This window comes from Dromiciops gliroides, chromosome 1 (assembly GCF_019393635.1).
Source record: "Dromiciops gliroides isolate mDroGli1 chromosome 1, mDroGli1.pri, whole genome shotgun sequence".
Lineage (NCBI taxonomy): Eukaryota > Metazoa > Chordata > Mammalia > Microbiotheria > Microbiotheriidae > Dromiciops > Dromiciops gliroides.
In genome coordinates this window covers 113,996,495-114,016,766 of record NC_057861.1, presented here as the reverse complement: position 1 = coordinate 114,016,766, position 20,272 = coordinate 113,996,495, and the positions used below count along the sequence as shown (strand labels likewise).

The window sequence follows — 20,272 nt, the reverse complement described above, 5'->3', positions numbered from 1 at the left end:
AAATAACTTTTTTGTACATAGTTGTTTGCATGTTGTTTCTCCCATTAGACTGTGAGCTCCTTGAGAGCATGGACTTGTTTTATGTTTCTTTGTATCCCCAGGCTTGGCCGAGTACCTGGCATAGAGTAGGTGCCTAATAAATGCTTATTGATTGACTACCTCCCTTTGAAAGATTGTTTTTTGACTTGACATGTTCTTTTGGGAGACCTATGATCCTCAGTGGGTAGCTAGGTGATGCAGTGGATAGAGTGCTGGCCCTGGAGTCACAAGGACTTGAGTTAAAATCCAGCCTTTGACACTTACTAGTTGTTTGACCCTGACTGGTAAGATTCAAGTTGGGGAAGAGGGGAAAGGGGCTCAGGAGCAATAGAATTGAGAACCCAAACCAGTTCTAGGAACGTGTTTCCAATATTTAGCAGTGTGACAAATGAACAGCTCCCTCGTGGGACTGCTCTACTTCCTCATCGGTGATTCCATCCCCTTTAAAATGACTCTGCCCTGGGACTTATTCTCTTGATTGGTGATTCCCTGCCGAGGATTGCCATTTCATGAGACAAAGAACCATGTTTGCTTCATTCTTAGCTGAACTCATTTTCCCAATTGCTCTACCTTTTCAGCAGTAACCCTTCTCCATCCTCTCCTTCTCTAGGCTTCCCAGGTCCTCTGTATGTTCTGTTTTCGCCTATTAAGATGTAAGCTCCTTGAAGGGGAACTATCTTGTTTTCTTGTATTTGTATCCTCAGTGCTTAGCACAGTGCTTGGCACACGTTCAGTCATTTTTCAGTTGTGTCTGACTCTTCATGACCCATTTGGGATTTTCTTGGCAAAGATACTGAAGTGGTCTGCCATATCCTTCTCCAGCTTATTTTACAGATGAGAAAACTGAGGCAAATGGGGTCAAGTGACTTGTAGCTAGTAAGTTTCTGAGGTTGGATTTGAACTCAGAAAGTTGAGCCTTCCTGACCTCTGGCCAGCACTCTATCCATTGCGCCACCTAACTGCCACCTATGTGCTTGGCACATAATAAGCATTAAATAAATACTTTTCCAATTTATCAATCTTTAATAATAGGGTAACATGTTATAGTTGATCACTGGACTACAAACTAGGAGAACTTCTTCTGGTCTTGGTTCTGCCAAGGAGTAGTTGAATAACCTCAGGCAAGTCATTTATTTCTCTGGAGCCTCAATTTTTTCTTCTATAAAACATGGAGGTTCCTAACCTTTCTGTTGAAAAAGTTCCTTTTCAAATCCGAGCAAAAGGAAGGGCTGTTAGAAAACTATTGCAGTGGCCTGAAGCTATTGAGGGGCTTTGAAACCTTGTATTTATCAATAGAAAGGCTGAGCTGGGACTATGGGATGGAGATGAGGTATGAAGAATGGTGGTAAGTGGCAGGGAGGCTTTGAAGGGGCATTAGAAAGCTATTACAGTGGCCTTGAAGCCTTGAATTTATCTATGGAAAAGGATTCGATAGAGATGAGGTAAAAGAGGTGTGGGGGTGAATGGTGGGAAGCCCTGAAAATATTGAGCAGAGACAGGGTGAGAGAAGAATTTGTTCTCATCTCACTGATGGAGAAGACAACATGGTAGATGGGAGCATGGTAGAGACAGTAGACTTGATGATTTCAAAGGCCCATTCCAGAACTGTAATTCTACATCCAATTCAAATTATCCAAATTCAACTTTAATACATCAAACATACATTTATTATCTACTATGTACACCCTACTATAATAAACTTACTTGGTGATATTGTCCATTTGGTCATGTAGTGGCATGTGTGGAAAGTAGATGTTACTTTAATCATGAATAAAGTGGTAGCTTGGGGTAGGCAAAGACCTTTCCCTAACTTTTCTTTATGCTTTGCCAAGTTAACCTGTGAAGATGCTAAGGCTAGCCTACAAAAGTTATGGCCATTGGCCCAAATAACAACTTTTACTTTCTGAACTTTTTCCTTGGGGAAGTAGTGGTAAGAAATCGCTACAGTTTGCTGACTGGGCAGGGATTCTGGGAATCTTCCTGGTCCATCCTATGGAAAATGTCCACATCTGCCAGTGGACAGGATATACGTAAATTAAATGATTACATCACACAAGTTTGGTTATTCAGTGCACCTCCCTTAAACCACTGCTTTCTTACAGTCTTTTTTTTTTTTTTCCTGTACTGCTTATGAAGTTGTTAATGATTTCTCATGGTTGGTAGCTTTCGCAAGGTTTTAATGGGTAGCATAGTGAGATTTTAAAAGATCACCTGATCACAGTGGAAAGAACACTTCTGGCTTGGCCACTTTCTAGACACATAACCTTGGATAGAATACCTAACTTTCCTGAGCTTCCACCTCATTATATATAAAAGGGAGCAATTGATCAGTAAATCAAGCTGCAAGCATTTGTTTAGTGCCTATTACATGCCAAGCACTGTATCATGTACTAGAAACACATAGGCAAAAAATGGAACAAAATATGATTATAGATACCTTAGAAATCTTACAGAGTTGTTATGAAAAAGGAAGGAAATAATCATATACTAAGTGCCATGTGTCATGCACTTTACAAACATAATTGCATTTGATCCTCATAGCAAACCTGTGAAGTAGGTAACATCCCCATCTTTTAGTTGGAGAAACTGAGGCTGACAGAGGCTAAGTAAGTTGCCCAGGATCGCATAGCTATTAAGTTTCCAAGGTTGGATTTGATTTCCTGAGTCTTAGCCCAGTACACTATCCACTGTGCCACCTCTCTCTACAAAGGTTCTATACAAAGCTTGGAAGCAGAAAAGAATCAGGAAGGGAAACTCAAAAGAAATAATATGAGGGCATATCTAAAAGCTCTATTTTTTTATAATCAAAAATCATTCTAAAAACAAATAGCAATTGTCAAGGACATACATACATTTAAAGACATATATCCAAAGATACATACATCTAAAATTGTCAGATTTTTTTTTCTAGTTGAGGAACTTACCTACTGGCAAATTAGTACTGTTATTAATAAGAATCCAGGAGTCACATCATGAGTACATTTGACTTATATAGAGTGCACTATATGAGAGGAAAGGATAGAGGAGAAGAATGGAAATGCCAACAATTTAAATGGTTCTTGTGATTCTGCTGGGCATTCCATACCCAATAAGCTTAGGCCTAGAGAGAGCATGAGATGGTGAATGTGAATCTGCTCCCTAGAATTCTGTTAGGTCCCCCCACCCCCTCCCTGGTACTCCTCTGGAGTAGAAAGAAGGGAAGGCGAAATAGGGATGGGGAAGAGAAGCAGGGGAGGGACACCAGGCTGGGAACTGGCAGTGATTTGTACAACTTCATCTTGGCTCAGCCCCACCTTGGCACCCCAGCAATATGGACCTAGACCTTGAAGCCATTCCTTATTTAGAAGTCAGGAATCTAACTCCCAACTTTCCTTCCCTCTCCCAGAAGATATTTGCCTTGGAGGTCTACTACAGAGAGGATATTTTTGGCAACAATCCATTTTCACTTTAAATGCTGATTTTGAAACCTAACTTGTATATAACATTTGAATTCACTGTATCATAATACAAATAATTAATATTTATATGCTTTAATCTAAAGGGTTATATAGGTCCCTGGAGAAGTCAAAAAGGCCCAGAGGAATTTGTCTTGATTCTTTTGGGGCTCAAGTTTATTTGTCAATTTAAATACAGCCTGTCCTATTTTTGATGTTTGGTTAGCCTGAATACTTACATGGGAGCTGTGGGCCCCTTTCCTCCTCCTCCTCCTCCTCCTTTTTTTGTTTTTGTTTTTGTTTTTTTAGTGAAAAGCTAAAAATAAGCCAGATTCTGATATTCCCAAGGGAAATCTTGGGTAGAGTCATGAACCAAAGAGATTTAAGGAAAAAGCCTTCAAAAAAATGTGGATTTTAGTTTAGAATTTCAATAATGAGCTACAGAATAAGCAGGGGCATTTAATATATTGGGGGGGGGAATGGGAGGAGTCAGGATATTGAAATGGCAATGATCTTGTAGAAAGCATAAATGCCTAAAATTAGTCCATGACCTGCCTTTTTTTTTTTAATTAAAAAAATTGGGGACGGGGGTGGTGGCAATGAGGTTTCAAGGACTTATCCAGGGTCACACAGCTAGTAAGTGTCAAGTGTCTGAGGCTGGATTTGAATTCAGGTTCTCCCGAATCCAGGGGCGGCACTTTATCCACTGCCACATAGCTGCCCCATGATCTGCCATTTATGAACTGTGTAACCAGGCAAACCACTTCTCCTTAGATTGCTTATTGGTAAAATGAGAGAGTTGAACTAGATCTGTAGTTCTCAGACTCCTTTTTGTACCCAGCACAGTATTCTTTGCTGTGCGGAAATAGCTGACCCTACAGGGACTTGCGATTCCTTTCCCTATCCTTTCCCTCTCTTACTCCTCCACCTTCATTCTTTGCTTTAAATTTTGCAGCTTCTCAAATTGAGCTGATAAAGTGACTTTCTGTAGATGAAGCCAGAAAAAGCAGACAGCAAACCACAGGTGGGGCGGGAGAGGACTGGAGGGAATGTGGAAGTCTTGGAATACAGGCAGGAGTTTTGTGTTATAGCAGATGAGAACCAAGGAAGCAGTTAGGTGGCTTAGTGGAGAGACCAGAGTTAAAAGCCAGCCTCAGACCCTGGGCAAGTTGTTATTGTTGCTGTTGTTATTGTTGCTGTTGTTATTGTTGCTGTTGTTATTGTTGCTGTTGTTATTGTTGCTGTTGTTATTGCTGGTTCTACCTTTTTGAAGAAGACAATGACATCGAGGGGTGACATTTTATGCATGAATTGGATTTAATTGAGGCCTAGTTTGCCTTAATGCACTGGAGAAGGAAGTAGCAAACCAGTATCTTTGCCAAGAAAACCTCATGGGTAGTATAGTTCATGGAGTCATGAAGAGTTAGATGTAACTGAACAACAAAGTTGAGAACCAATGGAGGAGCTGATCTTTAAGGTCCTTTTCAATCATGAATTCTGCTGGGATAGGATATATTTTGATGATGTCATCACAGCTTCCCTCATTTTTTTTTTGTTGTTTTCCCTTCCTAAGTCTAAAACTCCTGCTACTTTATTAGAGAAAATGGAAGAGGGGACAATTTAAGTTAAATTCACATTGCAACATTTACTCTTAAACACTTGAAACAAAAGACCAAAAGGGAGATAACCAAGCTGTTGCCTGATTTTATTCCTACTTTCTACATCTCAGAAGCAATTCACACTGGAGTTTGAGGACTTGCTTCCTCAGGCAACACAACAGGCCTATTAACACTTAATTGCATTAACAGTCTGTGTTATCTGGAATAACAAACAGTCTTGATTTAGGAATGATGCAAACTAGGAGAGTAATTTCATTTCCTCTCCTTATCAGATGGGAGTTTCCTCAGGTCAGAGATATCTTCTCCAAGGAAAAAGAAGTGGGAAATTCCCACTTAGGGTAGGCAGTTTTTGCTGCCTGATGGTATGTTTGATATATTTAGAAGCTCCAGAAATACCAGTCTATTAATTTTGCTGTCAAGGCCTAGACTTCCAGAGAGTCTGTTTTACTCAACCCAAAGCTATTCTACTTTTACTCCTGGGATGCCTCTAGTTTAGCTGGACTTATGAGATGGTCAATATACTGTTTACCTGGCCTAAGGAGGTAGATAAATTGCCAATGTTGGGAGCTGGCAGTAAATTGGCTGATGAATTATTCTACTCAGCACATATATAATAAAGCTACTTCTCTGCTCAAGAACCTTCAACAACTCCCTACTTATTCCAAGGTAAAATAGTCTCTTCACATTTAGTAAGTGCTCAGTAAGACTTATTTCATATTAATCCTCTTCAAACACTCTTTGTAACTTCACTTGGGATTTTCTTGGCAAAGATACTGTAGTGGTTCGTTATTTCATTCTCCAGCTCATTTTACAGATGAGGAAATTGAGGCAAACAGGGTTAAGTGACTTGCCTGGGGTCACCCTGATGTCAGATGGAATTTGGGGTCAAATGATAGTGAGTCGTCCCAAAGGAATCACAAGACTCAGTGACTCAGTTTCCCAAGTTTTACTGTAGTACTGTGGGTGACCACAGGGAGAGAACCAGAATAGTGGAAAGGTATCTCTGGAATAGGGAAAGAAGACAGTTATATTTATAGTATGGATAAATTGCTTATCAGTCTCATTATAATTATTTCCACCTTGGGGAGATACAGGGGAGGGCCTGTCCTTCTCATTATAATATTCTCCACCTTGGGGAGGTCTTATCCTAATTTAGAGTTCCTGGGGTTCTAAGCCAACCCCCAAGGCAGGTATCTTTTTCAGTGGAGGTGTGTTTTGGGGGTTTATACTTCATAAGGTGAATCTGGGGATAAATTTGGCCTTTTCTGCACATGTCTCTTTCTGGTTTCCATGATGAGTTTTAAAACATCTTCATTTATCATTTATTCCCAGTTTGAGTTTTTTTCATTGTTATATGACCTGCTCCTTTATGTTCCTGTTATGCGTAATGATTACTGTGGGTATGAGAACCTAGTATCCTGACTTATAAGTTATCCATTAACTGTGGTCTGAATCCCTTTTAGAGCTAATATCTGAATTAGAGCTTGGATTTTAGGTTTTTCTATTAACCCTTTTTTGCCTCCTACATCAACCCAACTAGTGTCTGAGGCCAGATTTAAGCTCAGGAAGAATCTTCCCTATCCACCGCACCACTTAGATGCTATTCTCCAAACCCAGCATTTCCTCTATTCCTCCATGTCTTTGCTTAGGCTGATCCCCATGCCTGGTGTACACTCTTCTGCCCCTTTTTTACCTCTTAAAATCCTTGCTTCCTTCAAGGCTCCACTTGAGTGTTATCCCCTACTATTGTTGTTGTTCATCCTTCATTTTCAAAGAGAAGCAATAACATAAGAAGGGTAATGTCTTGACTTGCAAGTGAATTGGATTTAAGTGAGACAGGGCTGTGCAAAAACACCAGCTTCACACTGTCTTCCAGAGTCATGGGAGTCCAGTTACAAGACATAGGTCAAGACAATTGGAGATGGCCCCAAATGCAGTAGGCCACCTTGGCATTTTTAAGCTAGGTTTTTCTGGAGTCTTGGTTTGTCTGAAGCTACACACATTCAGTAGTTAAAGACTAGGGTAAGAATTGCAGAAACTGTGAGGGTCTTCCCCTCCCACACTGCTTCTTTGTGAGGCAAACCAGGCCATCTTTGGTCACTTTATCTTTTTATAATGATCTTGGCTTTCTTTCACTACAACTGTGCTTAGAATCATAGCCTCCCAGAATTCTAGAGCTGGACTCAAGGTCATACAGATGAACGTTCATTCTCTTGTTTCCAATGTATTGTTAATCTTGCCTCTCCAAGAAGATGGCAGGTACCATGTCTAGGAAGAAAGGGATACTTCTTCAAAGTACAGCTCAGGAGTTCTCCAGGAAGCCTTCCTGGTCTCCTTAGTTATTAGCACTGAAATTATCTTGTACCTGTTTTGTGATATGGGATGGAATTTGGGGTTAAAGTGATTGTGAGTCATCCCAAAAGAATTATAAGACTCAGTGACTCAGTTTCCCAAGTTTTATTGCAATACTGTGAGTAACCACAGGGAGAGAACCAGAATAGTGGAAAGGTATCCCTCAAATAGTGAAAGGAAAGACAGTTATATTTATAGTATGGAAAATTCATTTATCAGTCTCATTATAATAATCTCCACCTTATGGAGGTACAGGGGAGGGCTTATCCTAATTTGGAGTTCCTGGGGTCCTAAGGCAACCCCTGAGGTGGGTACCTTTTTCTGTGGAGGTATGTTTTTGGGGTTTACATGTCATAAGGTGAATCTGGGGACAAATTTGGTCTTTACTGCACATGTTTCTTTTTGTTTCCCATGGCTAGTTTCAAAACATAATCATTTTTTCTTTTATTTCTGGTCTAAATTTCTATAGGCTATCATTTCCTTTATTGTTATTTGACCTGACCCTTTATGGTCCCGTTATGGGTACTGATTTCTGTGGGTAAGAGAACCTAGCATTTTGACTTGTAAATTATCCATTAACTGAGATCTGAATCCCTTTTAGAGCAAATATCTGAATTAGAGCTTGGGTCTTAGGTTTTTCTATTAACCCCTTTTTGCCTTCTACATCATTTTGTATTGAGTTATCTTTGTCCATCTCCACCCCATAAAAGAGCAGAAATTGGCCCTTGGATTCTTTTTTGTTTTTCCAATACAAGTAAACGACCAGTACAAATCAAGGAAACAAAGCAGGTGATAAATAAATGCTGAATGGCAGAAGTCTGTCTGGGTCATGGTATTTGTTAATAGTCTCTCCTTCCTTAAATTCTCTTGTATTTCCTTATCTGTGTGTATGCTCCTGGTTATCTTGGAGAAGATAAGATCCTTCAGGGCAGGAACTGGTATGTTTTTTTTTTTTTTAATTATGGTTGTATCCATTAAATAAATGCTTATTCTCTCTCTCTCTGTATATATATATACACACAATAAGCATTTAACGGATACAACATATATATATGTATGTGTATACATATATATATGTATGTATGTGTATACATATATATGTATGTATGTGTATACATATATATGTATGTATGTATGCATGTATATATACATATACATATATATATATATTATATATATGTATATACAGAGAGAGAGAGAGAGAGAGAGAGAAGGCTTCCACCAGTCATGGATGACCATGTATCAGTGCCTTGAAGAGCCACAGGCCACAGTGTGGCTGTGCAGTCCAATGGGAGCCACAGCTCCTGCCTCAAGGAGGACATCAGAAAACTGTGCTCTCTGTTGCCCATCAGTTCCTGTGTCTCATTCGTTTTTCTTCCTCCAGAGCTTGGAGACCCATCTCTGCTGTGTGCAAGCTGCTCCTGAGTACTGAACTCCATCGGGCATGGTCCTTGGCCATCTCCTCCCAGCTGCTGGTGTCTATTCCCAGAGCCCTCAAGTATCGCTTGCATACATCTCTGTATCAAAGCTGGGGGCATCCAGCAGGACTTTGGCCTGGGGCTAACTCGCCATAGAATAGGTCTTTAGGAATGCGCCCATCTTGCATGCAGTGAACATGACAGAGGCAGGACAGCCGTCTTTGTTTCAGTGGCGTGTAGATGCTCGGAAGTTGCTTGCGTTGGAGCACTTCTTTTTGGTGATCCTGTCTGACCAAGATATGCCAAGGATGTGCCGAAGGTAGCGCATGTGGAAGCTGTTAAGCTTCTTCTTTTGTCTAGTGTATGTAGTCCATGTTTCGCTGCCATACAGTAAGGTACTCGGGAAACATGCTCTATAGATGGCAAATTTGGTTCGTCTTGTCAGTTTACTGTTTGTTTCTCCAGACATGCTTGGCAAGCTTAGACATGTTTGAAGTAGCTTTCCCAATCCTTTGATTGATCTCAGAATCAAGTGACAAATTGTCACTGACAATAGAGCCAAGATACGAGAATTGGCTTACGACATCCAACTGGCATATATATATATATATATATATATATATATATATATATATATATATATATGTATGTATGTATGTGTGTATGTATGTATAAGGACCCGGGATATTCCCCAGTTATTTTATTAACTATTCTTCACAACAACCAGGTGAGACAGGATGAGATATCCTTTGCCATTTCTTGGATCTTTGGTCTCAGAAAGCAGAAATGAAATGAACAGGCCACTTAGGAACTCGAACTTGTACCTCCTGAGTAATCAGATTCTTAGGCATTTCACATACACATACCAAGTTGGCAGTTAGGTGGCAAAGTAGACAGAGCTTGGGCCCACAGTCAAGAAGACCTGAGTACAAACCTGGCCTCAGACATTTACAAGCTGTGTGACCCCAGGCAAGTCAATTAATCTCTGCCTGCCTCAGTTTCTTCATCTGTAAAATGGGGTTAGTAATAATACCTCCCTTCCAGGTGTGAGAAAATAATAGGGTTTTGGGAACACCCAAAGGCCCCCTCTCAGGGGATTGATTGGATTAAGATTGAATGGATTGGGGGCAGCTAGGTGGCGCAGTGGATAGAGCACCTAGAGCACCGGCCCTGGAGTCAGGAGTACCTCATTTCAAATCTGGCCTCAGACACTTAACACTTACTAGCTGTATGACCCTGGGCAAGTCACTTAACCCCAATTGCCTCACCAAAAAAAAAAAAATCTCATTGGAGCCTCACAACAACCCTTGGAGGCAAGTGTTATTATTGTTTTCCTTGTTTTACAACTGGGGAGACTGAGGCAAACAGATTTTTTAATAAAGTAACTTGCCCAAGGTTACATACCTAATAAGTATCAGATTCTAGATTTGAACTCAGGTCTTCCTGAATCCAGGAACAGTCCTATTGTACCACCTAGCTGCTTCCAGTCTTAGGAGCTGTGTGAATTTATATTTTGGGGGGAATTGCCTTTTTATGCTCACTCTGTTACCTTTACAAACCTATGTATTTTATTTATGCATTTAAAAACATTATCTGAGAAGTGGTCTAAAAACTTCATCAGAAAGCCAAAGGAATCACAACATAAAATACCAAACATAAAAAAGAGTACCGATCCCATATTAGTGGAAAAAGGAAATTTTTGAGCTCCTATGAATACTATTGAATACTAGAAGAATCACAGCATTCTATTTCCTATGTGTTCCCCAGCTTATAATGCTTCCCTTTTGCTGACCACAGCAAGTTTTCCTTCCAAAAAAGTCAATATGAAGCTGTATTTTTTTTTTTTGCAGGGCAATGGTGGTTAAGTGACTTGCCCAGAGTCACACAGCTAGTAAGTGTCTGAGGTTGGGTTTGAACTCAGGTCCTCCTGAATCCAAGGCTGGTGCCTTATCCACTGTACCACCTAGCTGCCCTTATGAAGCTGTATTTCTTTATTTTCTCCAGAAGTCAAGGTCTCATTTTGATCTTTTGATAGTGACACCTTATCAGGCACTGTCATTCAGAATCCCACCAGACGGGATAATTGGTTAGGACCTGGAAGGAAGCTCAGAGGTCATCCCATCCCATCAGTATCAGGACAAGAATCTCCTCCATGGCATCTCTGAGGAGTGGTCATGGCCTCTACTTGAAGACCTCCTGAAACAGAGAGCCCATGATCTATCCCAAGACAGCCCCTCCCACTTTCAGCTAGTGTAACCATTAGGAAGATTTTCTTCATATCAAGAACTTCCACCCCATCTGTCTTAGATCTGCCTTCTGAGGCCAAGCAGTCTCAGGATCATAGCTCTAGAGTTGGAACGGCCATCTCATCCAACCCCTTCATTTTATAGTTAAGGAAACTGAGGCCCAGGGGTGTGAACAGATTTGCCAAAGGACACAGAGGTAGCAAGCATCAGAGGCATGTTCTCTGACTACAAAACCACTAATGTGCTTTCCCCTATCCTATATATGTCTTCTCTAGGCAGAACAAATCTCATCCCTTTTGCAAGTGATATTATTATTATTATTATTTTATTTTGGCGAGGCAATTGGGGTTAAGTGACTTGCCCAGGGTCACACAGCTAGTAAGTGTCAATGTTCTGAGGCTGGATTTGAATTCAGGTACTCCTGACTCCAAGGCCGGTGCTCTATCCACTGTGCCACCTAGCTGCCCCTTTTTTTTGTTTGTTTGTTTTTTGGGGTTTTTTTTGGCAAGTGATATTTTTCATGGACCTGTCCACTCTTCATACCCTATCTTCTCTTTTCTGGGCTAAGCATTTTTGTCACCTCTGGTAAAGCCTCATTTGGTCCCATCTCTATTTCAGATTCCTCTACTTTTCAAAGCTTTCCATGACTTGACCTCTTTATTTCTTACTTTTTCATAACATACTTTTTACTACAATCATGCATTTTCCTGGTCTTTTGCAGAGTCTGCTCATTTTCACCTCTGCTTATGCTGTTCTCCTTGTCTGGAATGCCTTCCTCACCCCCTCTCTGCCTAAACAAAATCTACCCAAGGCCCATAGCCCAAGCTACCTTCTCGAGGAAGACTCTCTTAACTACTCCCACCTCAAATGACCTCTCCTCTTCTATACCTCAGCTCCATAAAGTTTAATTCACAGTTTAATAAGAGCTAGTCTCATCTCTCTAAACAGTCTGTGAGTTCCCTGAGGGCAGGGAGTCCTCTTCTGCTACTCTCTCTCTATAGTCCAACACTTGCCCCTTGTCTCTCCCAATCACCACCCCAGAACCTAACACAGCACTGGGTATCAACAAGGCCCCTGTCAGTCAGTACTTCCTTCCTCACCTTGTCCTCTTTGAATTTCTAGTTGCCTTCAAAGCTCAAATCCAATGCCAAGTTCTACACAAAGCCTTTCCTGATGCTCACAGCTGCTAGTAGCTACCCTTAATCCCAAAAGAATTCTTACTATTTATCTTGCATATTTTTATTTGCTGTTGTTCAGTGCTTTTAGTTGTGTTTGACTCTTCATGACCCCATTTGGGGGTTTTCTTGGTAAAAATACTAGAATGGTTTACATTTCCTTCACCAGCTCATTTTACAGATGAGGAAATTGAGGCCAAGGGTCAAGTGACTTGTCCAGGATCACATAGCTAATAAGTTTCTGAGGTCATATTTGAACTCAGGAAGATGAGTCTTCCTGACTCCAGGACTGGTACTCTATAAACCATGCCATCTAGCTGCCTTGCAGATTTTTATACTCAAATATTTATATGTTCACGTTACCTCCCTCAATACAACGTAAGCTTCTCAAAGGCAGGTGCTGTGTTGTTGGGTTATTATTGTTGTTGTTACTTTGGTTTGGTTTGGTTTTAGTTTCCCTAGCATGAAGCACCCATGCCTTGCACAAAGTCAGCATTTTTTTTTTTTTTTGCGGGGAAATGAGGGTTAAGTGACTTGCCCAGGGTCACACAGCTAGTTAAGTGTCAAGTGTCTAAGGCCAGACTTAAATTCAGGTCCTCCTGAATCCAGGGCCAGTGCTTTATCCACTGCTCCACCTAGCTGCCCCAATATGGGTCATATTTGGTAACACTTAAGAAAGTTTTGTAAAGTTGCTGTCACGTGGAAATCTTAGAGCAACCAACATTTTTCCAAGTTTCAATTGTTCGTACGTTGCAAGGTGATCCTACAGATTCTAAATCATGTATACCACTGCAGCTTTCCCCCCAGATCTTCCTTTATCCAGCTACAAAATCAAAACCTAAGACTTTTAGGACAAAGACAACAGACATCAATTGAAGGTAAATGACAGCTGAATTTCTAGAGGATCATATTTTATAGCTAAACAAATACCAAGAGAATTAACTGAGATTTGTGTTGTTACAAGAAATGCCAGAGGAAGTACAGGATGAAGGATTAGCCACCCATTGTAACATTTTACCAAAAAAAAAAAAAGATTCATATGACACTATTGTAAGGTTCAGGATTAAACAGTTGTTCACAAAAAAATCCCATTTGGATTTTTAGCCTTGGGCCTTGCTTTGTGGAACTCTTTTGATGGGATTTAAATAAGAACACAATAAAATGTTTTCTCTTGTCAATGAAGAAAATACTATTATTGTTGCAACACGATATACCATTAGTAATTTTCCCACCATGGGGGAGGACCTCTAGGGATGGATTTATGGAAAAACATGGAAGAAAGTTGCATAGGATAGGAAGGTATAGATGGGTTGTTATCTATTGTTATCTACATCACTAGAGGGAATATCCACTTGGATGAGATTGCAAATCCATCACTGTATCAAAGTAATAACTTTCAACCTCATGCCACATGATTTTTTTTTTTTTGGATGAACATGTGATTTCACTAGCATAGGAAATTCCAGGGAAGGAAATTCCCTCCCATAAATATAGGTCCAGGGGCAGCTAGGTGGCGCAGTGGTCCTGGATTCAGGAGGACCTGAGTTCAAATCCGCCCTCAGACCCTTGACACTTACTGGCTGTGTGACCCTGGGCAAGTCACTTAACCCTAATTGCCTCACCCCCTCATCAAAAAAAAATACAGGTCCACACCTTCACTGCAATATACAGACTTAGAGAATTCCCTGGGGGTATTGATAGGTTGTTTCTTGCTCAGGGGTTTTTCTATGAGATTCTCCCTTACTTTGGAGGACTTTCTATCTATTATCCCAAGCTGCTTCTCCTCATACTGCTATCATCATGATAACAATAATTTCCTCACAAAATACATTTCATTTGCTTTTATTATTGTTAAGCCACAATGCCTGGCAATGAACCTATTAATTATTTTGATGGCTAGTACCCAGTTAGAGTACTAGCCATGAACCTTTCTGGGCACAGGGAGGGAAAAGAACCTCAATTTATTCTACCCTGTTTATTCTGTGATTTTCTCTCCCTGGTTACAGTTCAGAATTAATTATCTTACTGCCAATAACTGAGGAATGGGATCAAGCACATTTAAAAGTGGAGCGGTAAGAGAATTTGGATTCATATGACCAGAATTTGAATACCAACTCCTTTGCTTAGTAGGTGTATGATCTTGGGAGAATAATTGAACCACTCTGGACCTCAGTTTCCTCATCTGTAAAATGGAGGATTTGGCTTGGATAAGGGTTTTTTAGCTGGGGACCCATGAACTTTTTTAAAAAAAAAGTTTAATAACTGTATTTTGAAATAATTCACTGCCTTTGTAATGTTCATTATTTTAATCTTGTGCATTTAAAAACATTATTCTGAGGAGTTCATAGACTTCATCAGACTACCCAAAGAATACATGGCATAGAAAAGGTAAAAAACTACAGATAGGTGTTCTCTAAGGTCCCTTTGAACATGAAGTCTCATAAATCCTATAAACCCTCTTAAGAGGATAGTAATGTTGCTGCTTGTCATTTTATTTCTGTTTCTAATTTTTGTTTCTGTGACCCCTTGGCCCAGCATAGTGCGTGGCTCATAGTAGGCATTTAATGTCTGAATGTTGGAGTTGATCAATCAAAAGCATTTATTAAGGCCTACTATGTGCCAGGCTTTGTGCTGGGCTCTAGAGACACAAAGACAAAAGTGAGCCAGGCCCTGTTCCCAAAGGAGTACAGGAGAGACAGTACATGCCTATAACTAGATATAGACAGGGGCAGCTAGGTGGCACAGTGCATAGACATTTGGAGTCAGGAAGACTCATCTTCATGAATTCAAATCTGGCCTCAGACACTTGCTAGCTGTGTAATCTTCAGTAAGTCACTTAACCCTGTCAGCCTCAGTTTCCTCATCTGTAAAATGAACCTGAGAAGGAAATGGCAAACTACTCCAGTATCTTTGCCAAGAATACCATAAATGGGGTCACAAAGAGTCGGACACAATTGAAAAATGATTGAACAATAACAACTCCTCGGTTGGCTAGAACAGAGTCTAAGAAATTAGAGATAGAGAGCTAGGGGGCCTAGATTTTTGAAGGCCTTGAATGCCAGGCTCAATCACCTGGATTTTTCCCCTCTCTGCCTGAATACATATATTTTTTATAATGTCTTAGTAACAATTCTGCAAGGGACAAGAACTGGACTTAATACAAAACATCTACAAGCAATTTCTTTTTCAATTTCCACATACATTGCTGGTCATATCTAGAATAATAGTTATTCTCTCTTCCCACTGACTGCCACGTATTTCAATTCAAAACAGTTATTCTAATGTAAATGCCATCGTCCTTCTCCTTTTATTCTCTTGGAAATTTTACATCATGACAAATCTCAGCTTTGGTTGACCTTGCTGAGTTCATGCCCCAAAAAATGTGAAGGCTATACCAAAATTCTGTTCACACTTTAGGATGAAAGACGCAGATCCTGAGATAGCAGAGACAATTTTAGTTACTCATAAGGTGGATTTCAAAACCAGGAGAGAGCTAGGTAGAACAGTAGATAGAGTGCTGAACCTGGAGTCAGGAAGACCTAAGTCCTCGGGGTAGGGGACACAACATAGAAAAGGTTAAAAACCCCAGGTAAATGTTCTCTAAGGTCTCTGTGAACATTAAGTCCCATAAATCCTATGAACCCTCTTAGGAGAACAGTAATGTTGCTGCTGGTCATTTTACTTCTGTTTCTAATTTTGGGAGATGAGTGGAGCATAGATGGGAATGGGGAGAGAACTGAGCCAGAAGACCAACCCGCAGGCTATTATGATCATAAGAAGTAAAGTGGAATGTCCTTATGCAAAGTTGGTAGGAGTGTCAGAGGAGAGAAGGGGGCATATCAAAGGTAGAAATAACAGAACTTTGCAACTTATTGGATGTTGGTGGTGAGACAGAGTAAGGAGTTGAGGATGGTACCTAGGTTGTAAACCTGGGTGAAGGAAGATCTAAGTCGGAAAGTCATGATAGCTATTCGAAGGGCAAACAGGTGGATCCTGACCTAGATGTGTTCTATTTGATTAGAAGGAGCAAAATTTGATAAAATGTATTGAAGTTAGAAGAAAATGTTGTTTTTTGCTCATTATAAAGAAAAAAACAAACCACCTTCCTAATTACCAGAGCTAACAAAAATGGAATCCCTGGAGACAGACAGAGGATTCTCTCCTGAGAAATCTTCAAAGGGAGGGATGGCTACTTAGCGGATATATAGTAGAGAAGATTCTTGTTCAGGGTCAAGTTACACTAGGTGACCACTCAGGCCCTTTCCTAGCCTAAGACTATTATAATGTCATGATTCTACAGCATCAAAGCCCTGTTCTCATACAAATCAGCTAAGAAATGAGAAAGTTATAATATAATTTCTTTTGAATGTTACTCTTCCACAATCAATCCTTTCCAATGCATTTCCATTCTTTTGAGCTCAATGGGAAATTTGGGGTGATGGAAGTCCATTCTGTTCTCATTGGCCCTGAACTTTGGAATTAAGTACTCAGCAGGAGCTAGGATGAACAAAGAACAATGGGGGAAAACAAATTTTATAGATTGCTGTTCCTAGTATTATTTTCAAGTATGGTCAGGCAGGTCCTTCTCAGATGACACAATTTAGTGTCTCTAGGAACCTCACATGCTGTATTTGTGACTCTCACTATTCCCTTTTAGAGATTATTACAGTGGGAGTGACAGTAAGGTCAGGCTGCCCTGAAAAAACCCAGTGTTCATTTGTAAACAACATCAGACAGCTCCAAAAAACAGTGACAGGCTCAAGAATAACTCTGAAAGCTCAAACCTTTGAGCTGAGGGACTTAGACTCCTACCAGATTCACTCCAAAGTACATTTTATTGCAAGGAACCTAAGGGAACCTAGAGACTGTATTAGTATAAAACATTGGGAAGAACACTGGATTTAGAGTCAGAGGACCTGAGTTCAAATCCTAACTCATGGCAGATATTACTTGTGTGATCTTGGATAAGGCACTTTAGCTCTCTTGGCCTCAGCTTCCTTGTTTATGAAATGAGAAGACTGGACTCAATGACATCTAAGATCCCTGACAGCTCTAAATCTATGATCCCATGCCTCTCACACTGACAGGTCTGGAAATAATAGTAATCATGATAATAGAGAGGCAGTGTGTGTGATGGACAGACTCCTGGGTTTGGAACCAAGAAGATCTGGGTTCAAATGCTGCCTCTAGAATTACTAGTTGTATGACCTTTTCTGGTAGAGGTATAAACCAGGCGTGAAACATCTCAAAATCAAGTAGCAAGTTATTGTTGTTCAGTTGTTTTCAGTCATGACCAAATCTTTGTGATCCCATTTGGGGTTTTCTTGGCAAAGATACTGGAGTGGTTTGCCATTTCCTTCTCAGGCTCATTTTACAGATGAGGAAACTGAGGCAAACAGGGTGAAATGACTTGCTCTGGGTCAGTCACACAGCTAGTGTCTGAGGCCAGATTTGAACTCAGGAAGATGATTCCTGACTCCAGTCCCAGTGCTCTAATGTAGCACTTAGCTACCCCAAGTAACAAATAGGCAAGTGTAAACTCCAAGGGTAGGGATTACATGTATAACCTATATCTGATTACTTACTGCCTCAGGGAAGGGAGAGGAAAGAGAGGGAAGGAGGGATAAAATTTGGAACTCAAAATTTTAAATAAAAATGTTTATTATTTAAAAAAAAATTTAGTTCTAATATTTGCAAGGGTATCAATAAAACTTCTTTTATAAAAGGGTAGGGATTGAGGCTTGTTTTTCTTTTGTCTTTGTATTCCCAGAACTTAACACAGTGCATGGCACAAAGTGGACAGTTAAACCCTCGTTGAAATGAACAGAATTGAGATACAGTCCCTTTCAGTTCTAGATCTACGATTCTATGAATCTCACCCTGACTAAGTCTGAAAATGATGACAGCAATAATAATGGTGGTCATTGCGTGTTTTGGAGACTTGAAGGACAATCATCCTGCTAATAACTAAGAGTTTGGTATGTGGAAATAGACTTCAAAAGCTACAAAGAGTGAAGATGGGCTTGGGGACATGAGCGCCCCCTGGAGACTTAACATAACAAAACATCCTCCATACCTTTTCTGCAAGCCAGCCTAGATGTCTGATCTCTCGGCTCCCAGGGATGCCACTTTTCCCCAGCTGCTCTTTCACTTCTGCGATGACCCTTGTAAGCAGGTCGCTAGCGTTGGCATGGATGGCATTGAACCAAGCCTGGGCCGTGGCTGAGTCTTTGCTCCGAAGGATGACAGTGTGCTTAGCATCAGGTGAATGGATTTCAAGATGTCTGGAGAAGTGAAGGGGAGAACATTAGGACCTTTCTGGATAGCTCCAATCCCCAGAGACCTCAGGGCTTCCTTCCTACCTTGACCATACAAGCTTAGCTGATTCTCTTTTTTCTGCTACCAACTATTCAGTCTCTTTTATTTAATGATTCCAACTTTTCTTAGCCATTTGGGGGGGGGGCAGGGCAATGGAGGTTAAGTGACTTGCCCAGGGTCACACAGCTAGTAAGTGTCAAGTGTCTGAGGCTGGATTTGAACTCAGGTACTCCTGAATCCAGGGCCAGTGCTTTATCCACTGTGCTATCTAGCAGCCTCCCCCCCCCATTTTTTTTTACAAACAGTTCTGTAAAGGAAATACCCCCAAACTAAAAAAGTCTGGTTTTCCCAACACATTTCATTTTAGTAAGCATTTTAAAACTTCCTGTTACATACAGAGCACTGTGGGAAGGGGTGATGATACAAATAGCCACAAAAAAACAGTCCCTGCCCTCTTGAATTGCCTGACTTATAACCTGCATTTTATCAAAACCTGTAAACCAATAACATACTAATTTTGTCTTACATTCTTGTTCAAAATAAAGGGTTTATAAATAAAGGGTTGAGTTTATGCTGAGCCCCACAGCTGCTGACAAGGAGTAATAGCCTAGACTATATGACCACAAACTCAATCCCACTGCTCAGTCAGTGATAACCAATAGTGCTATTTTAGGATCAAAGGAAAGCTATCTACCCATCTTTTTGGGCCCTGGCTATGAGGTTCATGGAACTTTAGCTTTTGATCATTTGCCAAGTATGATTGAGGTCAGCATGTGGGGTTAGGAAAGGGCTATGGGTAAGAAAAGTATGTAGGAATGGTGCTCTATTTGAACTCAAGTGGTAAAATTCCCTTTGAGATCTTAAAGTTCTATGAAGAAAAATTGACGATTAGAGGGCAGAGGGAGTGGCAATCCAGCCAAGGGATGGGTTCCCAGGCAGGTATTTCTCAGTGTGTGCAAACTCTCAGTATAATAGGTCATTCATTCATTCATGTATTCAACTAATATTGATCAAACTGGTACTCTATGTTAACAATAACAGTAGCTGACATTTATATAGTACTTTAAGGTTTACAAAGCACTTACATACATTAACTCACTTGATTCTCCCAACAACCTTGAGAGGGTACCATGATACATGACCTTCTCCATCAGGGAGCTCCAAATATAATGGTCCTGTGTTTGGGGGTTAGGTCAAGGTTAAGGAATGCAGACTGAGAGAAAGGGAGGCATTTAGCCTCATCCCCTCCTGGAAGCAGACTCAGGTAGAATCAGAGAATTTAAAGTTAGATGGTAATCTAGTCCAATTCTCCTCCAGATATAGAGGAATCCCCTCTACAGCAACAGAGACAGGTGGCCAGCTGATCTCTTCAGGGATTTGATTCGGGAATGCAGTCTGTAATTCTGCCAAGCAAATTACTCTTTGCTAAGGTTTTGTTTTGTTTTGTTTTGAATTTTCCCACTCCAGTTCTAAAATTCATATCTAAGCTAAAAAAGATTAAGTGGCTCTTATGGGGGGGGTGTCTACAGGTGAGTGTGGAGGGGAGGAATTAAATAATAATAATAGTAATGATTAGCATTTACATGACACTTTAAGGTTACAAATCTGTTATCTAATTTGATCCTCATAATAACCCTAGGAGGAAGGTGCTATCATGACCCCCATTCTACA

The 20,272-nt window shown here is 40.5% G+C and overlaps 1 protein-coding gene across 2 annotated transcripts in view; it reads right to left on the bottom strand.

Moving 5' to 3' along the window:
* SNTB1 (syntrophin beta 1) overlaps window positions 1–20,272 on the bottom strand; it is a 327,494-nt gene that overhangs the window by 115,740 nt on the left and 191,482 nt on the right. For both annotated transcript variants that reach the window (XM_043979857.1, XM_043979858.1), the window contains exon 3: window positions 18,360–18,567. In XM_043979857.1, the coding sequence (XP_043835792.1) occupies window positions 18,360–18,567 (208 nt within the window). The remainder of the gene's footprint in view (window positions 1–18,359; window positions 18,568–20,272) is intronic.